We start from the raw sequence: 21,167 nt of genomic DNA, 5'->3' as shown, positions 1-21,167 counted from the left end.
TATTAGTATTATTATTATTATTATTATTATTATTATTATTATTATTATGATTATTACTGCATGCCACCCAAGCCTCCTTGACATTTGGCCCAAATGCTGGTCAAATGGCCACGCATTTTAATCACGTCGATCGTGTGCTCGCGGTTGAACCTTTTTCATCGCATTACTGCGCCTTTCAATAACATGCGCACTATAAAATTCAAAGCTCAACCGACAAATACGTTTTTCGCTACCGTCAATCAAATGTTCGGTGGCTGCTCCCAGCTTCCGACTACTGCCGACCACTGTTCGTTGCCTGAACTGTGCTCAACGATTTGATTACCTCGCGCTCGGCAGTAGTCGGAAGCTGGGAGGAGCCGCCGAACATTTGAATGACGGTAGCGAAAAACGCATTTGTTGGTTGAGTGTTGAATTTTAGAGTGCGCATGTTATTGAAAGGCGCGGTAATGTGTCAAGAATACGTCGCTTCGCCCTCTGCAGGGTAACGAAGACCTGCCGTGGAAAACCTAAATTCGCTCGAGACTGCTGTACACAGCCATTTTCAAGTGACTCTGACATCTAAATCAGCCCTTTTAGTGTCACTCGGGGGTGTCTGGAAAACCCGAAGAGCGAATAGTCGTCGCGAATAGCGAACAGCGAATAGTCCCGAATAGCGAATAGCGAATAGTACGAATATTGCGAATAGTCTCGAATAGTGCAAACAGTGGCAGATAGTGGCGAATCGTAGCAAATAGGGTACCCAGTATCTCGCAGTCAACCTCGCAGCAGCGTAGGATGGGATTTTCCCGCTAATAAGCGCAGACGCTTACCAGGACAAAAGGTGCTTCTAAACCGTAATTTCTTCTGTTTTAACCGCTGCAAAAGCGTCAATATGTCTTTATTAGTTTGTCGTTGTGTTTTCTGTTTTCTTAACGTCAGTAATGGACAGCCTTAGCCTGAGTCCGGAGAAGAAAAGGTAATAAATTCACTGAAATTCTGTTGCTTATTTGGATAATTAATTAACGCAGGATATTAGATCTAAAGCGGTGACCATTGACGACTATTCGTCACTATTCGCCACTTTTCGCGACTGTTCGCCACTATTCGCCACTATTCGAGACTATTCGCACTATTCGGGATTATTCGCTATTCGCTATTCGCGGCTATTCTCTATTCGCTATTCGGGTTTCCCAGACACCCATCACTCGGTCTTTTGTTCATCTCCGATATGGAGCAAAATGGACTAGTGCCCCGGGGAGGGGGGGGGTACTTTGAGAATTTCTGGGTGGGGATGAGCCGCTGGGACCCTGGAACCCTTTGCCTATACCAGAGCTAGTTCAGCTGAATTTTGCTACCCTATACTTGAGTAAACTCCCCAAATCCCCCCATCTATCGACACTGTTGAGGCTGATTTGCGTAAATTTAAACTTGCCGATTTGATTTTTTTATATTTTTGAGTAGCAATTCTTGGTTTCCTTAGTCTAGATAACATCTTCAACCAACTAGTCAGTTTTGTGAAAATTGATACCCTATTCTAGACCCAAACGCTCTGATTTATATACCCTATCCTAGAGTAAACTGCTTGAAAACCATACCCTTCACAGCAGCACATACCTATATAGCCCATAGATGGCAGTATCCTCCCCCGGGACTAGTGCCCTCCCATGTGTCGTTCAAATCCCTTCTGTTCTTAGAGTCTCGCCTCTTTAAAACCCCCAATCTTGAGCCCAGAATCTCCCGGCGCAGTCAGCAGACCCAGCCGCTGGCAGAGCCAGAAGAACTTGGGCTCCAGATTGCTGCCTGCCTTTGAAAGAAAACTAGACTGCCCAGAATCTTTTTCACTAAACTGTGACACGCTTCAATGTGGAAAACTAATTGGAAATAGTTACTCAATGGAAATTTTTAAATTTAGTTAGAGTACTAATAAATAGATTATTTGCTCTCAATTTCTCTGAGATCTCAAGCTCATAATCTGACTGCTGATGATAAGTAAATCCAAGAGAGACATGCTTCTTTTGTACATTCATCTTGCTTTAATTATTTGTTTACAGTAAGAAATATGTACAACAATAATATTTATTGTTTGACCTAAATGAGAAATAAACTTTTTTTCTTTTTATCCTCCCTAGCTTTCAACCTGAGAAGGTTGAGAATTGTCATAATTTTGCATATACTTGCACTTGTCTGCGTAATTTCCAGAGAAAGTCCTTGGAGTATGATAATATTCTGTAATAAATGATGCAAGTATATTGTAAGTTAAACAACTTCCATACAATTTTTTTTATTTGGTATGACATGAATTATGTACAGAATGAAAAGCAATACCAAAAGAGGCTCTCATTCACTCATTTATAGACATCACAAAACACAAAATTTTATGTTAATATTCTTCCAATTAGTAAATTGCCCATGTAAAAAAGGATTTACATTTGGTAGCTGTTCTGCATGTTTCAAATCACCATCCAGATTCCCACACAGGTTTAGAGATTGCTCTCCTTTGCACTGATCGCCGCGAGCCACTTGATAATCTAGAACTTGCCACACTTACAGAATCCCCAATCATTAAACTCGACTCACTAGAAGAACGTGAAAGTTGGGCAGCACTTGATACAGTGCCCTTTGCACTACTTGGCCGACTTCTTGATGCAGTTTTTGAGTACTGTTTCTGTTTAATATGTTCTTTAAGCAATGAATCCTTGGATAAACTCCTTGTTGGTTTTACTGCTTGAAGTCTTTCCAGAAATTTCTAGCAAAAGGTGCAAAAGACAAAAAATAATTAGAATTTAAAGTTAATATTTAGGCACATTTAGCTTGCACTGTTTTTGTATACTGTAAAGTTCTCAAAGTAACAACACTCTAAAAAAACAACTTGCAGCAACAAACATTCACGGTTGCTGGCACAGAAAGCTACAACAACACCCCAAAAAACAACCTTACAATCATAAATTGACCTTTGTTGGCAGAAAATTAAATGGAATAATATATACATGTATACCGTATTTGTTGTAGGTCAAAATGAAATTCAGGTTAAAATAATTTTAACCTAGTTTGATTCTCAATTTCCTTTGTCTTCTAACCCAGTTAGGGTTAAGAGACAAAGGAATTTCATTTTAACCTGAATTTCATTTTGACCCACAACATATACACAGACACTGGTGGCCAGGGACTCAACGTCTACAGACCTCACTGTCCCCCCAGATTTTGCATAGTATGTGACTACATTCAGGAGAGATAGCAACTGAGATTCATTCTTCTTCAAATTCCTCTTAAACTGTACATAATGAACAGTGAGATTGCAAAAAAATAAGGACTGATTTTCTTGCAGTTTTTACTGGAATCCAAAAACACAGTAAATGATTTTTTTTCAGGGGAGCAGCGGTGACAGAGTTGTGTAAACACTATTTTGTCTCCCATCAATTTGGCTATTTCCAAATTCCAATTTGACCTGGATAAAGAACCCGTAAAAAAAAAAAAAAAAAAAAAAAACCCAGCTAGGGCTGATGTGGTTACTTCTCTAAATACTCTAATTTCAGTCATGTTACAATTGTGTGGATCTTTTAATATATAGCCTCCCAATTACAAAAATCTGAACACAGCAAGGGTCTTTCTTCCTTAATTAGTGTTAAGGGCATTATATTTTGTTACAGTAACAATTTGCCACAGATGAGAATGGGATGAAATCTGTGCCATCATGCAGTCCCTTGTGGGACCATAATATTACAGGGGGCAATTCAGCATAATGGTTCTGTAAGTAACTGTGGGATCATACTAAACCCAGATATTTTTTCTTGTTTTCTACGTGGTGAATGACCATCAGAAAATTCTTATTACCGAATCAAATATTTATTTTGTTGTTTTGTTATTATTTTTTCATTTGGGTAAGCTATGAATAATTATACTCTAGAATAAACAATTTATTTGTTCTTCTTTCAACTTTGAACATGTATTCTTCAAAGAACCGTAAGAACAAAGTGCGAAATAAAGTAAAGAAAATAAGCAGATTCATCGTCTTTCTGAACAATTTTTTTTAAACCCTCTTCGATTCTGAACGCGTCAGTAATAAATAATTAATTTTGATGAAGCACGCAACACGCTGTTTAATATACGAAATGTTGACCAACAAGAGTGTTTCGACCCTCGTTTAAAAGAATGAAGTAGAGATAATTTGGGTCTATTTGAGATACAGAGAATAAAACTTGCACGCAGTTTGTTCGCACCGAAAACGTTCAAGAGTTTCAACATTTGCGTACTCAAATGTAACGTGATGTGAAAATAGGGCTTTGTACAAGCAGATATTTCGCTCCTTTCAAAGTACGCTTAATTACATCTCTTACCTGATTCTCCATATCAACTTTTCTTTGAAATCTGTATCTGTTAACTTCAGACGATGTTTGTACCCTTAAGGGTTCTGATAGAAGTTTCCTCGGTTGAGCAGACTTTGGCCTTCCCCTTGTTCTTGTAATTTGCTTTAAAAGTCTCTGGTTCTCTCGATCAATGGCATCCACTTTCGCATTGCTAAACGACATATTTTTGCGTTCAAGAGGCGGGGGCCGACGAGATTCGTTTAGATGTACAGCACTTCTAGGCCTTGATCTAGAAGCAGTAGACACCGAAGAATGTCTCGAGGCAGTGTCGTCGAAATCTTTTCCCTTTTTAACAACCTCCCAATTATTCTTTGAAGCCGCCGTTCTAACACCTTCCTCCATCTTGTCTGCTTGTTTATCGTTCAATTTCTCATTAATATCAAGAACTGCCTGAAGAAGTAGATTCAAATCTATCTGATCGGAGTTTGGATGTAAAAAATGTTCCCTTCTCAGTCGATCATCGGTTCTATCGCGACATGGACTCCCTGTTGAATTCCTGCGATTAGTTTTTGCCGCCGCCATGTTTCTTTTGGAACCGTTTCTTTAGGAAATGCTACGTCACGTTACCATAGTAACTCCTAACATGCAGCAACTGTTTCTATCCCCAGACTTCTCACGGAAGGGATGTTTTGAGCATGCGGTGGTACATTTCTTATTCAGCGGTCTCTCGTTGGAGAGCCCTCGAGTGGAAGAATTTCGTCGTGGCATGGAGGCAAAGTTGAAAGAAAACGGATGGTAGGTCCTATTTTGAAAGTGTTAAGTATTTTATTTCCTGCGTTTTGTGTTCGTTCCCTTTAAGGCGTAGCTTTGCGCTTTGGCTTTTTGCCTTGCACGTTTGATTTCATATGCTCATTTCGCTGATAAATTGATGAAGTTGCGGTTGGTCGTGTGCGTTTCACGTTCTTCGAGTGGATCTGACGCGCGATTCGTCTGTACAACTGTTGTGTTTTGTATCAATAAAATGGTCGTTTCGTCTTCCAGGTTTCTCTCCTCCGAAGGAATTGCAGAATGTGAAAGGGCTTGCAACAAAGAGAAGCCATCTTTGCAGGAGCTGTCGAAGGCAGCCCTTAATGTGAGTATTGGAAAACGCGTCGAACGAAGAAATGTACATTGTGAAGCTGACGATGTATTTTTCTGCTCGCATGGTGATTTGATTGTTTTTCAATTGTCAAGTCCCGTACTGTACAATGCAGCCTTAAAACGTCGGATTTTACTTGTCGCAGAGGCTGTTGGCCACTGCTCATTAAATATGAACATTTTAAAGTTTAATGCACTTGAGAATCGGCTTGTGATGGGATATCCGACTATTATTTTGGTTTCTCTGAGTTGATTTCTTGATGAGGTTTATTTTCATCTCACACCTATCTTATGTGGAAACCGCACGATTCTTGGAACTTCAATTTACGTGTTTCAAGCGCATTTATTGAACAAAATTAGGAAGCGGCAGGGTAAAAAAGTGCAGGAAACTTCCCATCTGCCTTGCATTAAAGTTCTTGCATTGTACGATGTGGACAGTGATTCGATGAAAAGCTTGCTGTGGTCAGTAAGTGATAATTCATAGATAACATAAATGTTAGGTTTGAATCCCAGGTGTTAAGCCATTCAGAACTTCGTTTAAGCTTATATTTTTGTGGCCAAAATTTTATTGACTCTGCAAAATAGGTCTTGCCTCCTCAGTCATGTTGGAGAATGTTGAATAGGATTGAAATAAGCTGAGAGACTGTTAAGAAGCTTATTAAAAGATACTTTATTTTGGACATTTACAATGCCTAGAAATGTTGCACTTAAGGACAGGCAACAGCTGTTTGACTGTTGCATAACTGACAGCAGTAAAACACAGTCTGCCTTTCGGGGTTCACAGCCTAATAAGCTGTATTGTTACTTCTCCTGGGTGTGATGCTATTCCACCACAGACAACTACAGTGTTGTTGAGGTTGGGACAAAATATGTACATGGCTGCACAAAAATCTTTTACTTTCTAACTTGATGAAACCCTGAACTGCATCTAGTCAAATCAATCAATCAATCAATCAGTCAGTCAGTCAGTCAATCAATCAATCAATTAGGTGATCAATCAATCAATCAATCAATTAGTCAGCATGTCAAAACAGTATGTCTGTCAACGAAGGTCATCAACAAGTTCAAGAGACAATTTTACATGAAAGGGAGTTAAAAATAATTATCAGTTTGAAAACTATTTGACATTCATTACAAAGCCAGCACACAGAATTAACCTGACAAGGCTTAGATTAGGATGTCATGCATTATGAATACAAACTGGCAAATATGAAAATGTAGGAGCATTAATCCCAGCAGAAGAGCGAACATGTTTAGTATGCAAAGAAAATTGTATAGAATATGAACAGCATTTCTTGATGTACATTGTCATGGGTATACCACTATAAGACGTGAGCTGCATTCACATATTTTAAAAGCAGATGCTTGTTACACCAGTTTATGTGACAACAAGAAGACCAGGTATGTACTTAGAGCTAAAATAATGGGTAAATATATCCATTTAATGTTTCAAAAAAGAAAAGAGATTTTTAATTCGCAAATATAATAAGTGCTATGGGTTTTCCAATTAATTGTATACAGATATGGTAAATGTTATTTTGTATTTTTATTAGTTCATGTTCAAACCTTTATTGCAACTAGACCAATACCGTCCTTTGGAGAGTAAGGTGCAATAAAGATATAATATTACTATTACTATTAATCAATCAATCAGTCACTCAATGAATTAATTAGTAAAGTCAATCAATCAATTATTCAATCTCTTCTTTCTCCAGTTGGACCTCAAACAGTACGGCATGAAACATCTTCCTGATGATATTAACAGAGGCAAAGTACAAACAGTATGTATTAAATAATTTACTTTCTTATATCATTTGAAATATTTAGTACAAAAACTGTTGCTAAATGAAGAAAACTTTGACCTTAACAGTCAATTTGAATTTTATTTTTATTATTGATTTCCCGATGAAATTATAGCAGAGTCAGGTTACATTCTATGAATCATAGTAAATCTAGTGAACTGGAAGAAATAGCAATGAATGTCACTGAAGAGGCACAAGAGGCAAACATATATCACCATCTTCATCATTGTCTTCATGTCCTCTTCTCCATATGGAAAACAACAACAGACGTTGGGCTTCTCTAAGATTTAACATACTCATAGGCTACTAGACTTTTAATAGTATAGAGTATTTTTGACAAGATCTCTAATATTTATAGAGCACAGTCGAACCTCCCGTAAGCAACCACCCAAAAAATCAAGCCAAGGTGGTTGTTTACGAGAATTTAGACCATGTTGGGTCAAAATTTTGCCTCATTAGCATACAGTAACTTGAGAAACTTACCCCATGTTTTAAATGTTTCATTCATGTGAAAAGTCAATTTTGAGAAAAAATCCAGTACAACCCATGGAGAAATTTCCCTCTCCTGCACTACCCAGGAGTGTGATAATGTTGCAACACCTTGTTATCCAATTTTCACTCTATTGTCTGTCAAGTGGACACTTACAGGAGCTTAAAAACAAATTAAAAGATTAAATTAAACCTCTCATAAGCGGTCGCTTACGAGAGGTGGTCGCTCACAAAAGGTTCGAAATATAGTCATTTGACATGGAAACTTATGGTATTTTGGAAAACTGGTCACAGAGGAGAGGTGGTCGCCTGCAAGAGGTGGTTGCAACCAGAGGTTCGACTGTATTTTTAATAAAAGCCATCCACCAGTTTAACTTCAGTATCAGTGAAATAAAACCTGGACTGGCGAACGTACCTCAAACTGGAACAGCAAAATCCAGGGAGATTTCTAAGATCCGGCACAGCCACTCTTAAAGATCCACTTGAGATAGGAACATTTCAACATAATGCCGGTGCAATATTCAATATATTGCCTTGTCGTTGCATGAAAGTACTAATTTTAACTATTTCAGGATGGAAGTACGAAAATTTCTAAGAAACAGAGCCAAAGCCCGACTGCACACATGATTTCATAATACTTATGTATTACACAGTTTTTATTTTTAATTCTATGCTCATAATTCAGTGGTTATCATTCAATTAATTAGTTTTACATGAATGTAAATAGAATATAATGTAGTATAATATAGTGGTTTTCCTTCTTATGGTATTAGTAAGGTAGTTAGTTTTACTTTCGGATGAAGAGCCATTTTATCTTTTGTGGAAATGCCGAAATAAAGTGCTGTCGTTATTATTATAATTATTATTATCATTATTATCATTGTTATTATTATTAATTATTATTATTTAAAAATAATACGACTTTGTTAATTTTCACAAAGTTTAACATGTTTTGACGGTACATCCGTCATCGTCAGTGTGACGGTTATGAAAGTTTACCGTGATTTGAAACGTGCCTGTTACAAATCATATGTTACATTGCGTTGGAAAACAATACGCTAGATAAATTTCGAAGTTAACGGAAATAACAAGATGAGCGTGGGCGTGCAGCTATAGGGAAAGCGTCAAATTGATGTGTTTGACCTGTTGATTAAGGTCAGGCTTTTCCCACTTGATGTACATAGACTCCTTAAGCTTAACTTGGTACTTGGTAGGTGCAGAGTCTAAGATCTTGAAGCAGTCTAAGTTACAATTTTCTTGTACAAGCTGTAATGTTTGTTACGTTGGTGAAACAAGCCGACATTTCTCCACGCGCGTGCACGAGCACTTGTCATCGGACAGATCTTCTCACGTTTATAAGCATTTGCAGGCTTCAGAGTCGTGCCGTACGTCTTGTAACTTAGACTGCTTCAAGATCTTAGACTCTGCACCTACCAAGTATCAAGTTAAGCTTAAGGAGTCTATGTACATCAAGTTGGAAAAGCCTGACCTTAATCAACAGGTCAAACACATCAATTTGACGCTTTCCCTATAACTGCACGCGCAAGCTCATCTTTTTATTTCCGTTAACTTCGAAATTTATCTAGCGTATTGTTTTCCAACGCAATGTAACGTATGATTTGTAACAGGCACATTTCAAATCACTGTAAACTTTCATAACCATCACACTGACGATGACGGATGTACCGTCGAAACATATTATTTAAAACAAATTATTATTATTATTGTTATTACTTTATTATTATTATTATTATTTATTCATTTATTTTTTTTAAATTATTATAATTATTATTATTATTATTATTATCATTATTAACCAAGAACGTATACTTTACATCTATGTATTAATATTTATTTGTTGTCAACTGTCAATAGGTTAGTGGTCCCATGGTTCTTCAGGTGCAAAAGCTTCGCAATGTCTCTGCTCCAAAAGCTAATGAAGAGTCAAACCACGCCCCAAGATTACTGAAGATACAGCTGACGGACGGACACCTCACATGCCATGGGTTGGAAAGTGCATCTATTCCAGACCTCAGGTCAAGAGAACAATAATATTTTCAACGGCCAATTTTTGATCATTGTTAAGATTTCTTGAAAATTGAACTCACCCCACAAACGTGAGTGATCAATTGCAGGTAATTTACAATGAAACTGATTTTGGTATCATATTCACAGCTTGTCAGTACCTCCTGGGACCAAAGTGTGTTTAACTGGTACCATTACTGTACAGGAGAGTTTTCTTATGTTGGACTCTAACAATACAAGGGTTTTGGGAGGAGAAGTTGAGAAGTTAAAAGAAAAATGGGAGCTGAACAAGGTAATCAATTATCTCAATGTTATACATTTTATCACTGATTTCCCACAATACAGCCGTTGAAATCAAAATTAATGTTGACTATGAAACATGCAAAAACTCCTGGAATTTCACATCTCTAAGTAGCACCCTGTTAGGGGTGGGGAAGAGGGAGAGGGCAGAAACTTAAATAAGCGGATTGCAAATGGTTGATTTCAATATTTTGGCCTATGTGGAGTAAGAAACAGAGGATGTTCTACATACACAAGGCATTTGTTATGAAGTAAACAGTTTCCAAACTGTAGCCAAGGGTACTACATGTATCATTGACGATCTTAACAGACAGAACTGTATAAAAGGTGCAAAGTTTCATTATAAGTCAGAGTTGAAGAGTACAACAAAATTGTTGTAATTTTTTTTTTCACAGACTTTAGCTAAGCATTCTCGTTTGACTGTCAGTGGTGATGGGCCTCCTCCATTTGTTCCTTTTGGTCAAGGGATGCAGCCAGGGAGTGAGAATAAAGGAAGATCTACAGAGAACCCTAAAGGTTGGAAAATGTTCAGTTAACATTCTCTGTTTATTAAACTGTATGTGATTCTCTGGGACAGGATTTCAACTAAAAGAAAGTTGATGATGGATTAAGGGAAAAAAAAAGAGACACCAAGGCTGTGGTCTAAGAAAAATAACCAGGAGCCCAAAAGTTCCTACTGTAAGTATGAAATCTTGGGTGCCCAGCGCTTAAGCTGAAAAAAATAAGTTTTTTGGACATTGCCCATAGGCAAAAGTTAGTTGCCTGCTAGCACCTACAATGGGCGACAAAAGTAGTTGAGACACTTTTAGGAAGTGACGCTTTTCGATATTTAAACACATGTTCTTTATTATTTGCATCTAGCATTAATTCTCTGATACCCCCAGCCCCCCAATTCATTGTTGTGTAGGCACTGTTGTCTGTGCAGTCTAAGAAATAGAAAAATCAACATTCTTTAGGGGAAGGGGGGAAAATGTGTTTAAGGTGCTCAAAAATCGAATTTTACTGCCAAGTGTCTCAACACTTTTGTTGCCCATCATTGGCACTCAAAACTGAACTATAGAGCACAGCCCTGAGACAGTGTGCTTTAGCAAAGTAAACAAGGTTATGACCATGAAACAAGTTTTATTCTTACCAGGATTAGACTGATATCAACTGGTCTTAAGACAAAGGTGTGATTGAAACCATTGGACAGGCATTTAAAAGTTTCCACATAATGATTTTCTGTAGATGTTAAATTCAATAACACCCTTGAGAGGTGCAGTGGCCCTATGGATTGTTTGCTGGCCTCTAGATTGAGCTGTTTGGTTTTAACCGAGGCATGCTGCTCTCACAGTGCCTTTCAGCATGTCACTCAGTTGCATGAAATGGGTATTGAGAAGTTTATGGCTTGGGATAACCCTATCATGGACTAGCATCCTATACAGGGGGGGCAGGGGGGGGGAGTAGAAGAAATACTCCTGAAAAGAGCTGCTTCACGCAACTTAAAAATTAAATGCATCTTAAACCATTGTGTTACCATTGATATTGACATCATTGCATTGTTATTCAATTATTTTTGCAGTGAATGGTGTGGTACAAAACAGTACAGAGAAACCTAAAAGTTCTCAGAGCAGGGAGGCAAATGGTCCTCCACTGAAATCCAGAACTGACAATGGACGAAGCAACAGGCCTGCTAATCAAGAACAGAAAGACAGTATGGTAAAGAAATTTCCAAACCATCAAAGGGATGAAAGAACAGAGAGCAAAAGGGTGAATACTGAGAAAACAAATAATAGACATACTGGTGAGGGGCGAACAAGTTTGAATAACCCAAGAGAAAAGGAGAGTAGACTATTTAATTCAGAATCAGTGAATCATGACAGGCCAAGACAAGAAAACCTCGCTGACGATGACAGACAGAACAGCAGAACAGAACGGAGTGAGAGGGCAGAAAGACCAACACCAAAAGGACAACCCTTGCGAACTCAGGCAAGTTTATTGTTTGAAAGTGTCACACTTATCGTGGAGAGATCGTCACTCTGTAGGACTGGCAAAAATAGAAATTGCAAGTAAAAAATATAATTATGGCAATACATGCTAATTAACAATCAGTGTTACAAGATTTCTATGTACTACCCAGAGATTTCTTTCCCCCCAAATGCTCAGTTAAAGCCTTGTTTGTCACTTTTTGTGATCACAAGGAAGAGGAGAGCTACAGAAAACTTGTCATCAGTCTCCTGGAGTACCAATGTTTGGAGACATTTTTCCCACATTTTTTGCACTTTAGTACTGACTGGAACTGTATGATCATGAAGAGATTCTGGACTGAATGACTCCCAAGGGTGTTTGCAAACAACTTCCTTATGATTCTTGAACATTTCTTTCTGTAGGATACAAACAGGGGAGGCGCAAGGGTGCGAGGTCGTGGAGGAAGACGTGAACCACTTGGTAAGCGCCAATTGACATGTAGTTGTTGGTAATTAGTTAGTTTTGTTCACTAGGATATTAGTGAAGGAATTTAGTTGCAAACAAATAATTGTACTGAGTTGGGGGCCAAGAATATGTACCTCACTTTAAATTAATGGGCAATAGAAGTTTGTAGTATCACAAATTGCACTTACCAAGTACTGCATTTTTTTTGAACAAACAAAACTTTTCATTGCTAGAAAATGTTAGTGGTGAACATAGCTGTGTAACTGAAGTCTGAAAGTCTTGACTTTTTTCTTGTGTTGTGTGAACAGGAAGAGGAAAACCTGAGAGTGATGCCACTGATGATGTTGAAGACTACAGAGTCAGGCAACCATCAGAGCCAGCTTTATGGGACTTTCTCTCGACAAAATTTCCAGCAGTAAAAGGTTGGTTGCTTTTCACTTTGAAAACCTCATAGAAGCGTGCCAGTGGATTCCACTTGAAAAATGAAATTTTGGCTGTAGACAGCTAACACTAACTGAACAAAAAAGGATGCTTTGATTGTTAAGCTCAAAACTTTTGCTTGCAGATACAAAATATCAAAGACCACCAAAGTCAACAGAAAACCATAAAACTGATGAAGCCCAACATGAAAGACCTCCACCTAGACCACCACCCTTGAAGCAAGATGACGTGCAAAAGCCAAAGCAGCATAAGCAGGATTCTAGAGCTGAGAAAGCTGAGAATATTTCTCCCCCAAGACAACAACAAGGTGATGCACAGGGCGACTATGCCACACCAAGAGAGGTTGAGAAACCAAAACCGGAAATGACATTACAGCACCGAGATGGAAGACAGCAATCCAAACAACCAAGGGAACAGTATTATAAACAACAGCAGAACCCTGGGCAGATGAAGGGAAAAGGTTCTAGAAGGCATGATCATGATTCTAGACCATACAATCAGAGTTTACCACCAAGGCTTCAGAAGAAACAACAACAGCAGCAACAGCAACGCCAACAGCACCAGCAGCAACACCATCATCATCAGCATTATCAACATCACAGTCAGCAGCAGGGTACAGAGGTGAGCAATGACGAGGGTGAAACTGAGTATTCCACTGCAGCAAGTCCACCGTCTGTAGCTCAGGAAGATGATGCTATTGTGAGATTTAGTGCGGCATCAGTTGGCCATGAGTATGCAGAGGAACAAGCTCCAAGCCAAATTCCGCAGCCTTTACAGTTTCAGGAGCCTCAGGGGAGTTCATACACTGGTCAGCAGTATGCCACACAGGGTAAGTGGCAGAAAAACTACCGCCAAGGATCCGACCAGTTTAGACCTCAAAGCCTTACACCTCCTAATGTACAACAACAACAGCAGCAGCACCTTGAGTTTGTTACCATGGCTATGGAATCCCAGCGTGCACAGACACAATTTGTTGTCAGTCAGCCTCAACAGTTCGTGGAACGAGGAGGGAGAGAGCAGTCAGAGATGAGCATGCCACAGGAATACCAGTATACACAGGCCCAACCCCAAGTCCAGGCATATCCTGTGTATCAACTCCGCCCTGCTCAAATGGCACAACAGCCAATGGCTCCTCAGCCAACCATACCTCAGCAGCCAGTAGCCACACAGATGCCAGCAGCACAGGTAATTATTGTCCTTAAATGTGGCTAAATGTCATTTAGGCGAAGTTAAAATCGAGACAATGCAGACAGCAGTCTTTGTCATGGTGGCTCACTTCAGCTGCAGGGGAGCCCAGTAATTGGCAGGGCCTAACCTTTGCACAGTTCTGGTTTCTGAGATTCAGTGTGCATTCACTCGTGTTAGCATTTGCAAAGCCTTCAGGCACCAACCCCCAATCTCATCCATTGTTGGTTGGAAGTTCATGCTGTGAAATATTTCCTTGTTCTGGTTCCTGTGAACATGACAGGATATGAAGCTTAGACCATCCATGAGTGTTTCTTTGCATCAGGCCAAGAGCTCCATACCTCCAAATCTTAACCAGATTACTATAGCATGAGGCAACTTGGAGTATTTCTACTCCCCCCTGGATGGGATGCTAGTCCATTGGAGGATAATCCCTCAGAATTCATTTCTTAGTTACCGGCATTTATACACTTGGGTGGAGAGCGGCACTGTGTGGGTAGAATGTCTTGCCCAAGAACACAAAGCAATGACCCTGGCCAGGGTTCGAACTCAGATCACTAAATCCAGAGTCTGGGATGCTAAGCATTAGGCCACCTCTCGTCCCTCCCACTTCTTCATTGTCAGCGAGGACATCTCAAAGTCAAGTGCTGATCTGCATTTGTATAGATGCCACATTTCCTCTTGTGTGTTGTATGGCTCCATGCCAGAGTGTAATGCCTGGAGAATCCTAAATCAGTAACTGATTTTATTTAAATATTAATTTCCTTTTTAGGTGGGATGGAAAAAAGGTGACCACTGTTTGGCTCCATGGAGGGATGGACAGGTAGTTAGAAATTTAAAATATTATTTCTCCTAACTCACTACCATACATTAATGTTACTGTTAGGTGTGAGAATCTACTGGTACATCAGGACAAAAAATATTCTGTCAGGAGGATAGTAATGTGCCTCACAGTCATGCCATGCTACAATGGTTTAGGGTATTCTCAGACTGGTGGGTTGTGCTTTTCCAGGGTTTTGCATGGAAATATAATTATGTTAAGGCACTGTAAGCGTGGGCATCAAAGTTTATGGTGTCTAATCATTTTTTTTTTTTTTTGCTGCAGTTTTACAGTGCCAAGATGGAGGAGCTAGTGGCTGATGGTGTACATTGCATGGTTTCTTTCCTGGATTTTCACAATAGTTGTGATATTGTGCCTCTCTCATCTCTAAGGCCTTTTCCAATTATTGCCTGGGTGAGTATGGAGTAACAAGCCAATTCCTTGTCCACTTTTAAGTTCACTGTAAGCTGTCTGTTACCAGCAGATGTTGTACAATGTAGACATTTGCACACTATCAAACCTCTGCTGCTGCTGCTGCTGTTGGCTCCGTGGCGGTCATTAGCAAACACTGATGGTAAAATAATACGTAATTATTCAGGACACAGTCTACATGCTTTGTACTATAACTATTGTTTCTTTAGACAACTGATACGCCATTCACCCCAACTAAACTAGTTGAACTAAATCAGGTTTAACCACCTTGCTACAATGTTTTAATCAAACTGGTTTTTACTTGGTTAGGTTGTGGGGAGTGCATGGTAAGAGCAACTAATTTTTAACCTTGTTTAGTTAAACCACTTTTAAACTTGTTTAACATGTTGGTGTGAACAGGGTATAAGACAACTCTTTAGGTCTTTAGGCCTGCCTTGAAAATTATCTCAAGAGTTTCTGCAAGCCTCACTGTACTGATTGGGAAATATTTTTTCCGTCTCCCAGGGAGAAAGTGGTAGTGCCCAGCCTCAGCCTGCTGGTGCTGTTGCTACAGTGCCTTATTATGCACAGCCTCCTCCCGTTGGTATGGTGGCCAGACCCCAGGTTGTCATCCCTGTGACTGGGCAGCCTCCTTTCCATGCTGTGACAAGGCCTACCATTGTTCATTCTACCCCAGTTCCCACTCAAGTACATTGGCAGCCAGCTCAGGTCCAGTACCAGGAAGTAAGACCAGCAGCTTTCCAGCCTGTAGTGCACTATGGAGCTGTACCACAGACATCCTCAGGGGGCCCTACTCAGGCAGCATATGGAGTACCCACCGGTGCTGGGGTACACTATGCTAGGGGTGTGAAGGATACCCAAGTACAAGGTAGGGAACCTCAGATTGAAGTACCTGGAAAACTCCTGAAACTGTAGAATTTTCCAGTGTTCAGGAAAATATCGCAGAAGAAGTTTATGTTCATAATGTTTGGGAATTTCTCTTACTGTGCCTTGCAATAACATGCTGACTCTAAAATTCAAAGCTCAACTGACAAATGCGTTTTTTGCTACCATCAATCAAATGTCCGGCGGCTCCTTCCAGCTTCTGACTACTGCTGAGCACTGTTTCGTTGTCTGAACTGTGCTCAACGATTTGATTACTGCCTGTCGGCGTAGTCGGAAGCTGGGAGGAGCTGCCGAACATTTGATTGACGATAGCGAAAAACGCATTTGTTGGTTGAGCTTTGAATTTTAGAGTCTGCATGTCATCGAAAAGCGCAGTAACTGATTGTGCTGTAATTTCTTCTAACACAAGTTCATAAAATTTGCAAGTGCATGATTCACATTCTGGTAATATAATTTGCTAAGTTCATTGAAATAATTTGCTTTTTAAGGCATTTTTGTTAGCTTTATAAGTTGTACTAGTTGTGCTTATCGGTAAGTGCCAACGAGTGAATTGAGTTAGTAAACAAGAGTCGATTGAATTTTGTAATATTTGTTTGGGATACTTCTAGCATAACAGGTGTCAATTTCTTTTAGTTTATGTTTCAAATTATCACTGTAATTGAACACAATATTGTTTATTTTTCAACTCAGTGAGCGATCAAAACACTAAACACTTTTTTTTGTGTTTTTAAAAATCATACTTGTTATACTGAACCAGTATAACAGTTGTTAAAATTAATTTCTTTTCCCTCGTTGGGTTACTATTTTGGTTAGTATTTAAGTTGATTCAATCGCAACAAATCCAAGTTACATTCACCTTCAAAAATCAGAATGTCAGACAAACTACTTACCGAAATAATTTGTCAAATGGAAGGCGAACAAATCCTGAGCGTTACCCTGAATCAAATAAACAACACTCGAATTCATTCCAGAAAACAACTCTGGTCTTGTTCAGCTTTAACAATTGTACGATTCAATCACAACAAATCCAAGATGTATATGCCTCAAAAAGCAGACTGGTAGGCAAATCACTTAAATACTTACCAAAATAATCGCCCAATGAGGTTCCACACCCAGGAGAGCTGAACAAATATGGAAGCCTCGTGACATCACAAAGAAAAATAGTGTTCTGATTGGTTCGTGTGATATGTCGACGACATCCGGCTACATCCTAATGTGGCCAAAAAATATCACAGACGGAACGGGATTACGTGAAAATCGAGCTCAAAGATCTGAGATTTTTTCTGCATAGACATCAAACTATGCACGGCTCTATATCCTGCCACCTCAACAGGCTTGCATTTTCGTTCACCTATCTCGTTGGCAATAATTATAACTGGGTTATTGGTTCAGTAAAGGATTTATTTTATGGGGAAATTTTTTTATGGGGATATTTTTTGGGTGGGACACAGCACGTAATCCTGTGCGGGTAAGTTAGCACCATCTTGCCCACTGGGGTAGCCAATCACAGCCCAGTATTTGGGTCATCTTGCCCACTCACAGAGCTAGCCGTATAATGATAAGTCTTAATCACAGTGTTTGTTTTCAGATGTCTACAGTAAGAGTCCTGAAGGAGGCAGAGGAAGATCAAGTCCAAATTCCAGTGGTTATTCCAAACCAAGAAGACCTAACAGAGCAACACAAAGTTATTATGTGCCACCAAGACAGGCAAAATTCAAAGACAAAGGCTAGTTAAAAAAGTTATTTTAACTGGAAAGTATAGTTCTGTTAAATATTAAAATTATATATCATAATCATTATATCAATAATTAATAGAAAATATGCAGTATAAGATTTGCTTTACCTGGTTGATGTATTATTGCTTAAAGGGGCACCCCACTGTCATCTTTTTGAAGTGTGACTGATCCAGGATTCTTTTCACTGGAACAAAACCCACAGTTAAAGTTTGTAATCCAGTTTAATATGAAGATACCAACTTTTCGGTGTAATTTTCATTTTCAGGTATTTTTTCACCAAATGTAATAACTGTACATTCTGATTTTTGAGGTGTCCTTCAGTTTTGAGGTAATTTTGAATACTCTGTAGAGCAATCGACTCTTTAGAAGACATTTTTCACCTGGTCAGAGTTCGTGTTTACATGGCAGGGCTCATACAACAGAGATCATGGAATTCCATGAGTTTTCAGGGTACAAATATGACATTCCAGGAGCTAGAACTGAAAAAAATGTGTGGTGTAAATGTTTAAAAAATCATATTATTATGCTTTTCGAGCAGCTGACTGTGTTTGTAAAAAGATTGCGAACCTTCAATTTCATTTGTAGATTCTTAAAACACAACTTGAGAATTCCAGATACTCTCTACCAGTAGGTTGATAGGACCCAGGAAGAAAATTTTAAAATCCTAGAAATCTTCCTACACCGGCATAACAGCACAACACATTTTATGGTTCAGCTGGGTAAAGCAAGTCTTTTATAGCAGCATTGTTGTTGGTCAGCACAAAAAAATAAATGTGATGCTAAGACTCTAGGTTCATTTACATGTAGCAAGCTAACTTTCTGATTGGCTTACAGAAAACAAATTATTGAAAGACCTGAAAGGGTTTCCTAGCTTGTAAATGAGATACAAATAGCATTGCAGAGTAGAATGATAATTATTAACATTTAACATTTTTATTTCCAAAATGAGATGTGATTAAAGAAAAAAATTAATGGTCCGACAAGTGAACTTCACATTGAATGTTACTCAAGAACACCGATTTTCTTAGAGACTTCCAAAAGATAGATTGAATAAAACAAAGTAAATTACTATTATCATAATATGATCATGAAGATAGCAAGTCATGGAATTAAGCAAAACATGTATTGAAAGGTTTCAGTTTTAAACCCTTTAAGCCCCAAACATCATCATCATCATTATAAGCTCATGCAAAATCCTTACCAAGTTGTTTAAGACCAGGGTAGCCTGTGTTACAGCTGCCCCACCCCCCACCCCCATGAAATAAAAAAAATCATGGAGTGTCTAAATGTTACCGTTGATAATCAGGTTCAAGGCCATGTGGTTTATCCTGGAATTTGTCCAAAATGATGCGATTGGTTGATCTAACTCTTAGTGACTGAGATTTAGAATTTTGAAGTTTACAAGTTGGACTGATTAACTAACTAAAGGTAATCAGCATATTTTAATGAAGATAACGTTATTTAGCAAGTGGTCTGTTTTTCGTCGGTAAACTTTCAAAGGTCATTAGCTGTCTCATGCAAAGGTCTCACATGCACAGGGTAAGTTCCTTTTTGGTCTCAGTCTGTCACATCAGTTGTTGTGACACTGAAATGATTTTAATGCATGGACAGTTTATGCAAGGAACAGGATTATAAATGGAAACACACAAGTGATTTCTCCAATTTTTTCTTTTGGGGAGGCGGCTGGAACCCAGGTTAGCCCAGGGCTTACAACACGGCATTTTTAAAACTGTAATTATTTGTAAGAATTTGTATGTCGATTTGGGGAAAATTCTCTTTTCTCCGGGGATAAACTGTAAAGCATCTGCTTTGTCAAGTCTTATTTTGCCCAGTTATTCCATGTATAACTACTACTATATCATTACTACAACAAATGTAGCAAAAGCCTTTTGAAAAAATGTCAACGTATTTTAATTATTTACATTTTTTTAAATGTATTGTTACTTTTATTTTTTTTCTCAAGACTTGTTAGTCTTGCAGTTGCACAATATTCCTCTTTCTAATATTTATATTTATTTGCTGAGAAAAAGGCAGTCTATACTTCCTCACAGATAAAGACAGTTTGATCAAAAAATCTGCTGAAAATAAAAATTAACTGCTTTTTAAAAGGGGCTATCCATTGCCGGAGTTCAAATTTGAGTTCAAGTTTCAAATTAAAATCCTTATGTGGAGTTATGATTTCAATATTAACCTCCAGATCATTTCAGTCTCATTACCACTCTCGTTAGCCTGAAAATTCTAAACTTCCAGTTTTAGTTAAGGGTAACCCTATATGAGAGTTTATGTTATACATTTGTGTGACTATTTCAGTGAAAATAAAACGTAAAACTGTCTGAAAAAGACAGCCTTAAGAAACATCAAAACATAACTCAGACTCAAAATTCTAGATTGGCCTGGAAACTTGAACTCAAATTCTAACTCTTACTAAAATTTAATACATCCTTGATAAAGTCAGTTAACTAGAGAAAATTTGAAATCACACAAAGGATTGAAATTCAATCTGTTTAGTAGATATTTGCTGTGGTCAATTGCATAAGTGTCATGTCAGGTGATTTGTTAGTTTGACTTCTAATATGTGCTTGTGTATTTCATTTATTAGCAAACCCCATTCTAATAATTTTTACGTTTTTTGGAATTTTTTTAATCTAAAAAACTTCTGTGATAACATAGCTTGATGTGCTACTGTTTTCTTTTGTATCCAAACTATGGACCATGGCAAGTATCTTCGCTAAATAATATTAATAATAATTATTAATAATAACAATTTCCTGGAACTTATTGAATAATTGAGTCAGTATCTTCTTGTTTTGTCAAGTATACTAAATATTTCTTCAGACATGTATATCTTGTAGGTATACTTTTCTCATCAACTGTTTATAAGTTATTGTTTACTGGTCTTCAACAAGTTTGTTGATGCTGAATAATAAAAAAAGAAAAACAGCAAAATATCAGACTTTTTTTAGTGCTCTTTACCTTCTCATGGAAACGTTTCCCCCCTGAGAATGGTGACACTTAACAGTATGCTCACCATTAAATTTGATTTAATTGCTTTTAAAACTCTGACAAAATATAATCTGAATAATTATTTAATATAAAACAGTTTTTCTGGTACAGTCAAACCTCTATTATCTGGACTCGTTGGGACTAGACAAAATAGTCCAGATAATTGAAAATATGAATATTACTGAAGAACATAACTGTTTAAATAAAGCAACATATA

The 21,167-nt window shown here is 38.2% G+C and overlaps 2 protein-coding genes across 2 annotated transcripts; one reads left to right on the top strand and one right to left on the bottom strand.

The window, feature by feature from the left end:
• Window positions 1-82: 82 nt before the first annotated feature.
• On the bottom strand, window positions 83-4,896 carry LOC145496398 (uncharacterized). The gene is made up of 2 exons (XM_081476035.1): window positions 4,314-4,896; window positions 83-2,725 (listed from the first exon to the last, which is right to left on the bottom strand). The coding sequence occupies exons 1-2, from the start codon at window positions 4,863-4,865 to the stop codon at window positions 2,435-2,437; spliced, it is 843 nt and encodes a 280-aa protein (XP_081332161.1). The 5' UTR covers window positions 4,866-4,896; the 3' UTR covers window positions 83-2,434.
• A 13-nt stretch (window positions 4,897-4,909) lies between these two features.
• Window positions 4,910-21,119, top strand: LOC145496399 (uncharacterized). Its single transcript, XM_081476036.1, has 14 exons — window positions 4,910-5,078; window positions 5,325-5,415; window positions 7,136-7,201; window positions 9,587-9,747; window positions 9,887-10,028; window positions 10,432-10,552; window positions 11,598-12,004; window positions 12,406-12,463; window positions 12,757-12,870; window positions 13,014-14,074; window positions 14,847-14,897; window positions 15,180-15,308; window positions 15,831-16,194; window positions 17,800-21,119. The coding sequence occupies exons 1-14, from the start codon at window positions 4,927-4,929 to the stop codon at window positions 17,940-17,942; spliced, it is 3,060 nt and encodes a 1,019-aa protein (XP_081332162.1). The 5' UTR covers window positions 4,910-4,926; the 3' UTR covers window positions 17,943-21,119.
• Window positions 21,120-21,167: the final 48 nt, after the last annotated feature.

The sequence above is a fragment of the Orbicella franksi genome, chromosome 9 (genome assembly GCF_964199315.1).
Source record: "Orbicella franksi chromosome 9, jaOrbFran1.1, whole genome shotgun sequence".
In the NCBI taxonomy this organism is placed as follows: domain Eukaryota; kingdom Metazoa; phylum Cnidaria; class Anthozoa; order Scleractinia; family Merulinidae; genus Orbicella; species Orbicella franksi.
Note: the sequence above shows the minus strand (reverse complement) of the source record. Positions and strands in the feature narration are given on the sequence as shown.

Coding starts and splice junctions, on each gene's coding strand:
- LOC145496398 (XM_081476035.1), bottom strand. CDS start 4,865: ATGGCGGCGGCAAAAACTAATCGCAGGAATTCAACAGGGAGTCCATGT. Junction 2,726..4,313: donor AAGTTGATATGGAGAATCAG/GTAAGAGATGTA, acceptor ACCTTTTGCTAG/AAATTTCTGGAAAGACTTCA.
- LOC145496399 (XM_081476036.1), top strand. CDS start 4,927: ATGCAGCAACTGTTTCTATCCCCAGACTTCTCACGGAAGGGATGTTTT. Junction 7,202..9,586: donor ACAGAGGCAAAGTACAAACA/GTATGTATTAAA, acceptor AACTGTCAATAG/GTTAGTGGTCCCATGGTTCT. Junction 16,195..17,799: donor GAAGGATACCCAAGTACAAG/GTAGGGAACCTC, acceptor GTTTGTTTTCAG/ATGTCTACAGTAAGAGTCCT.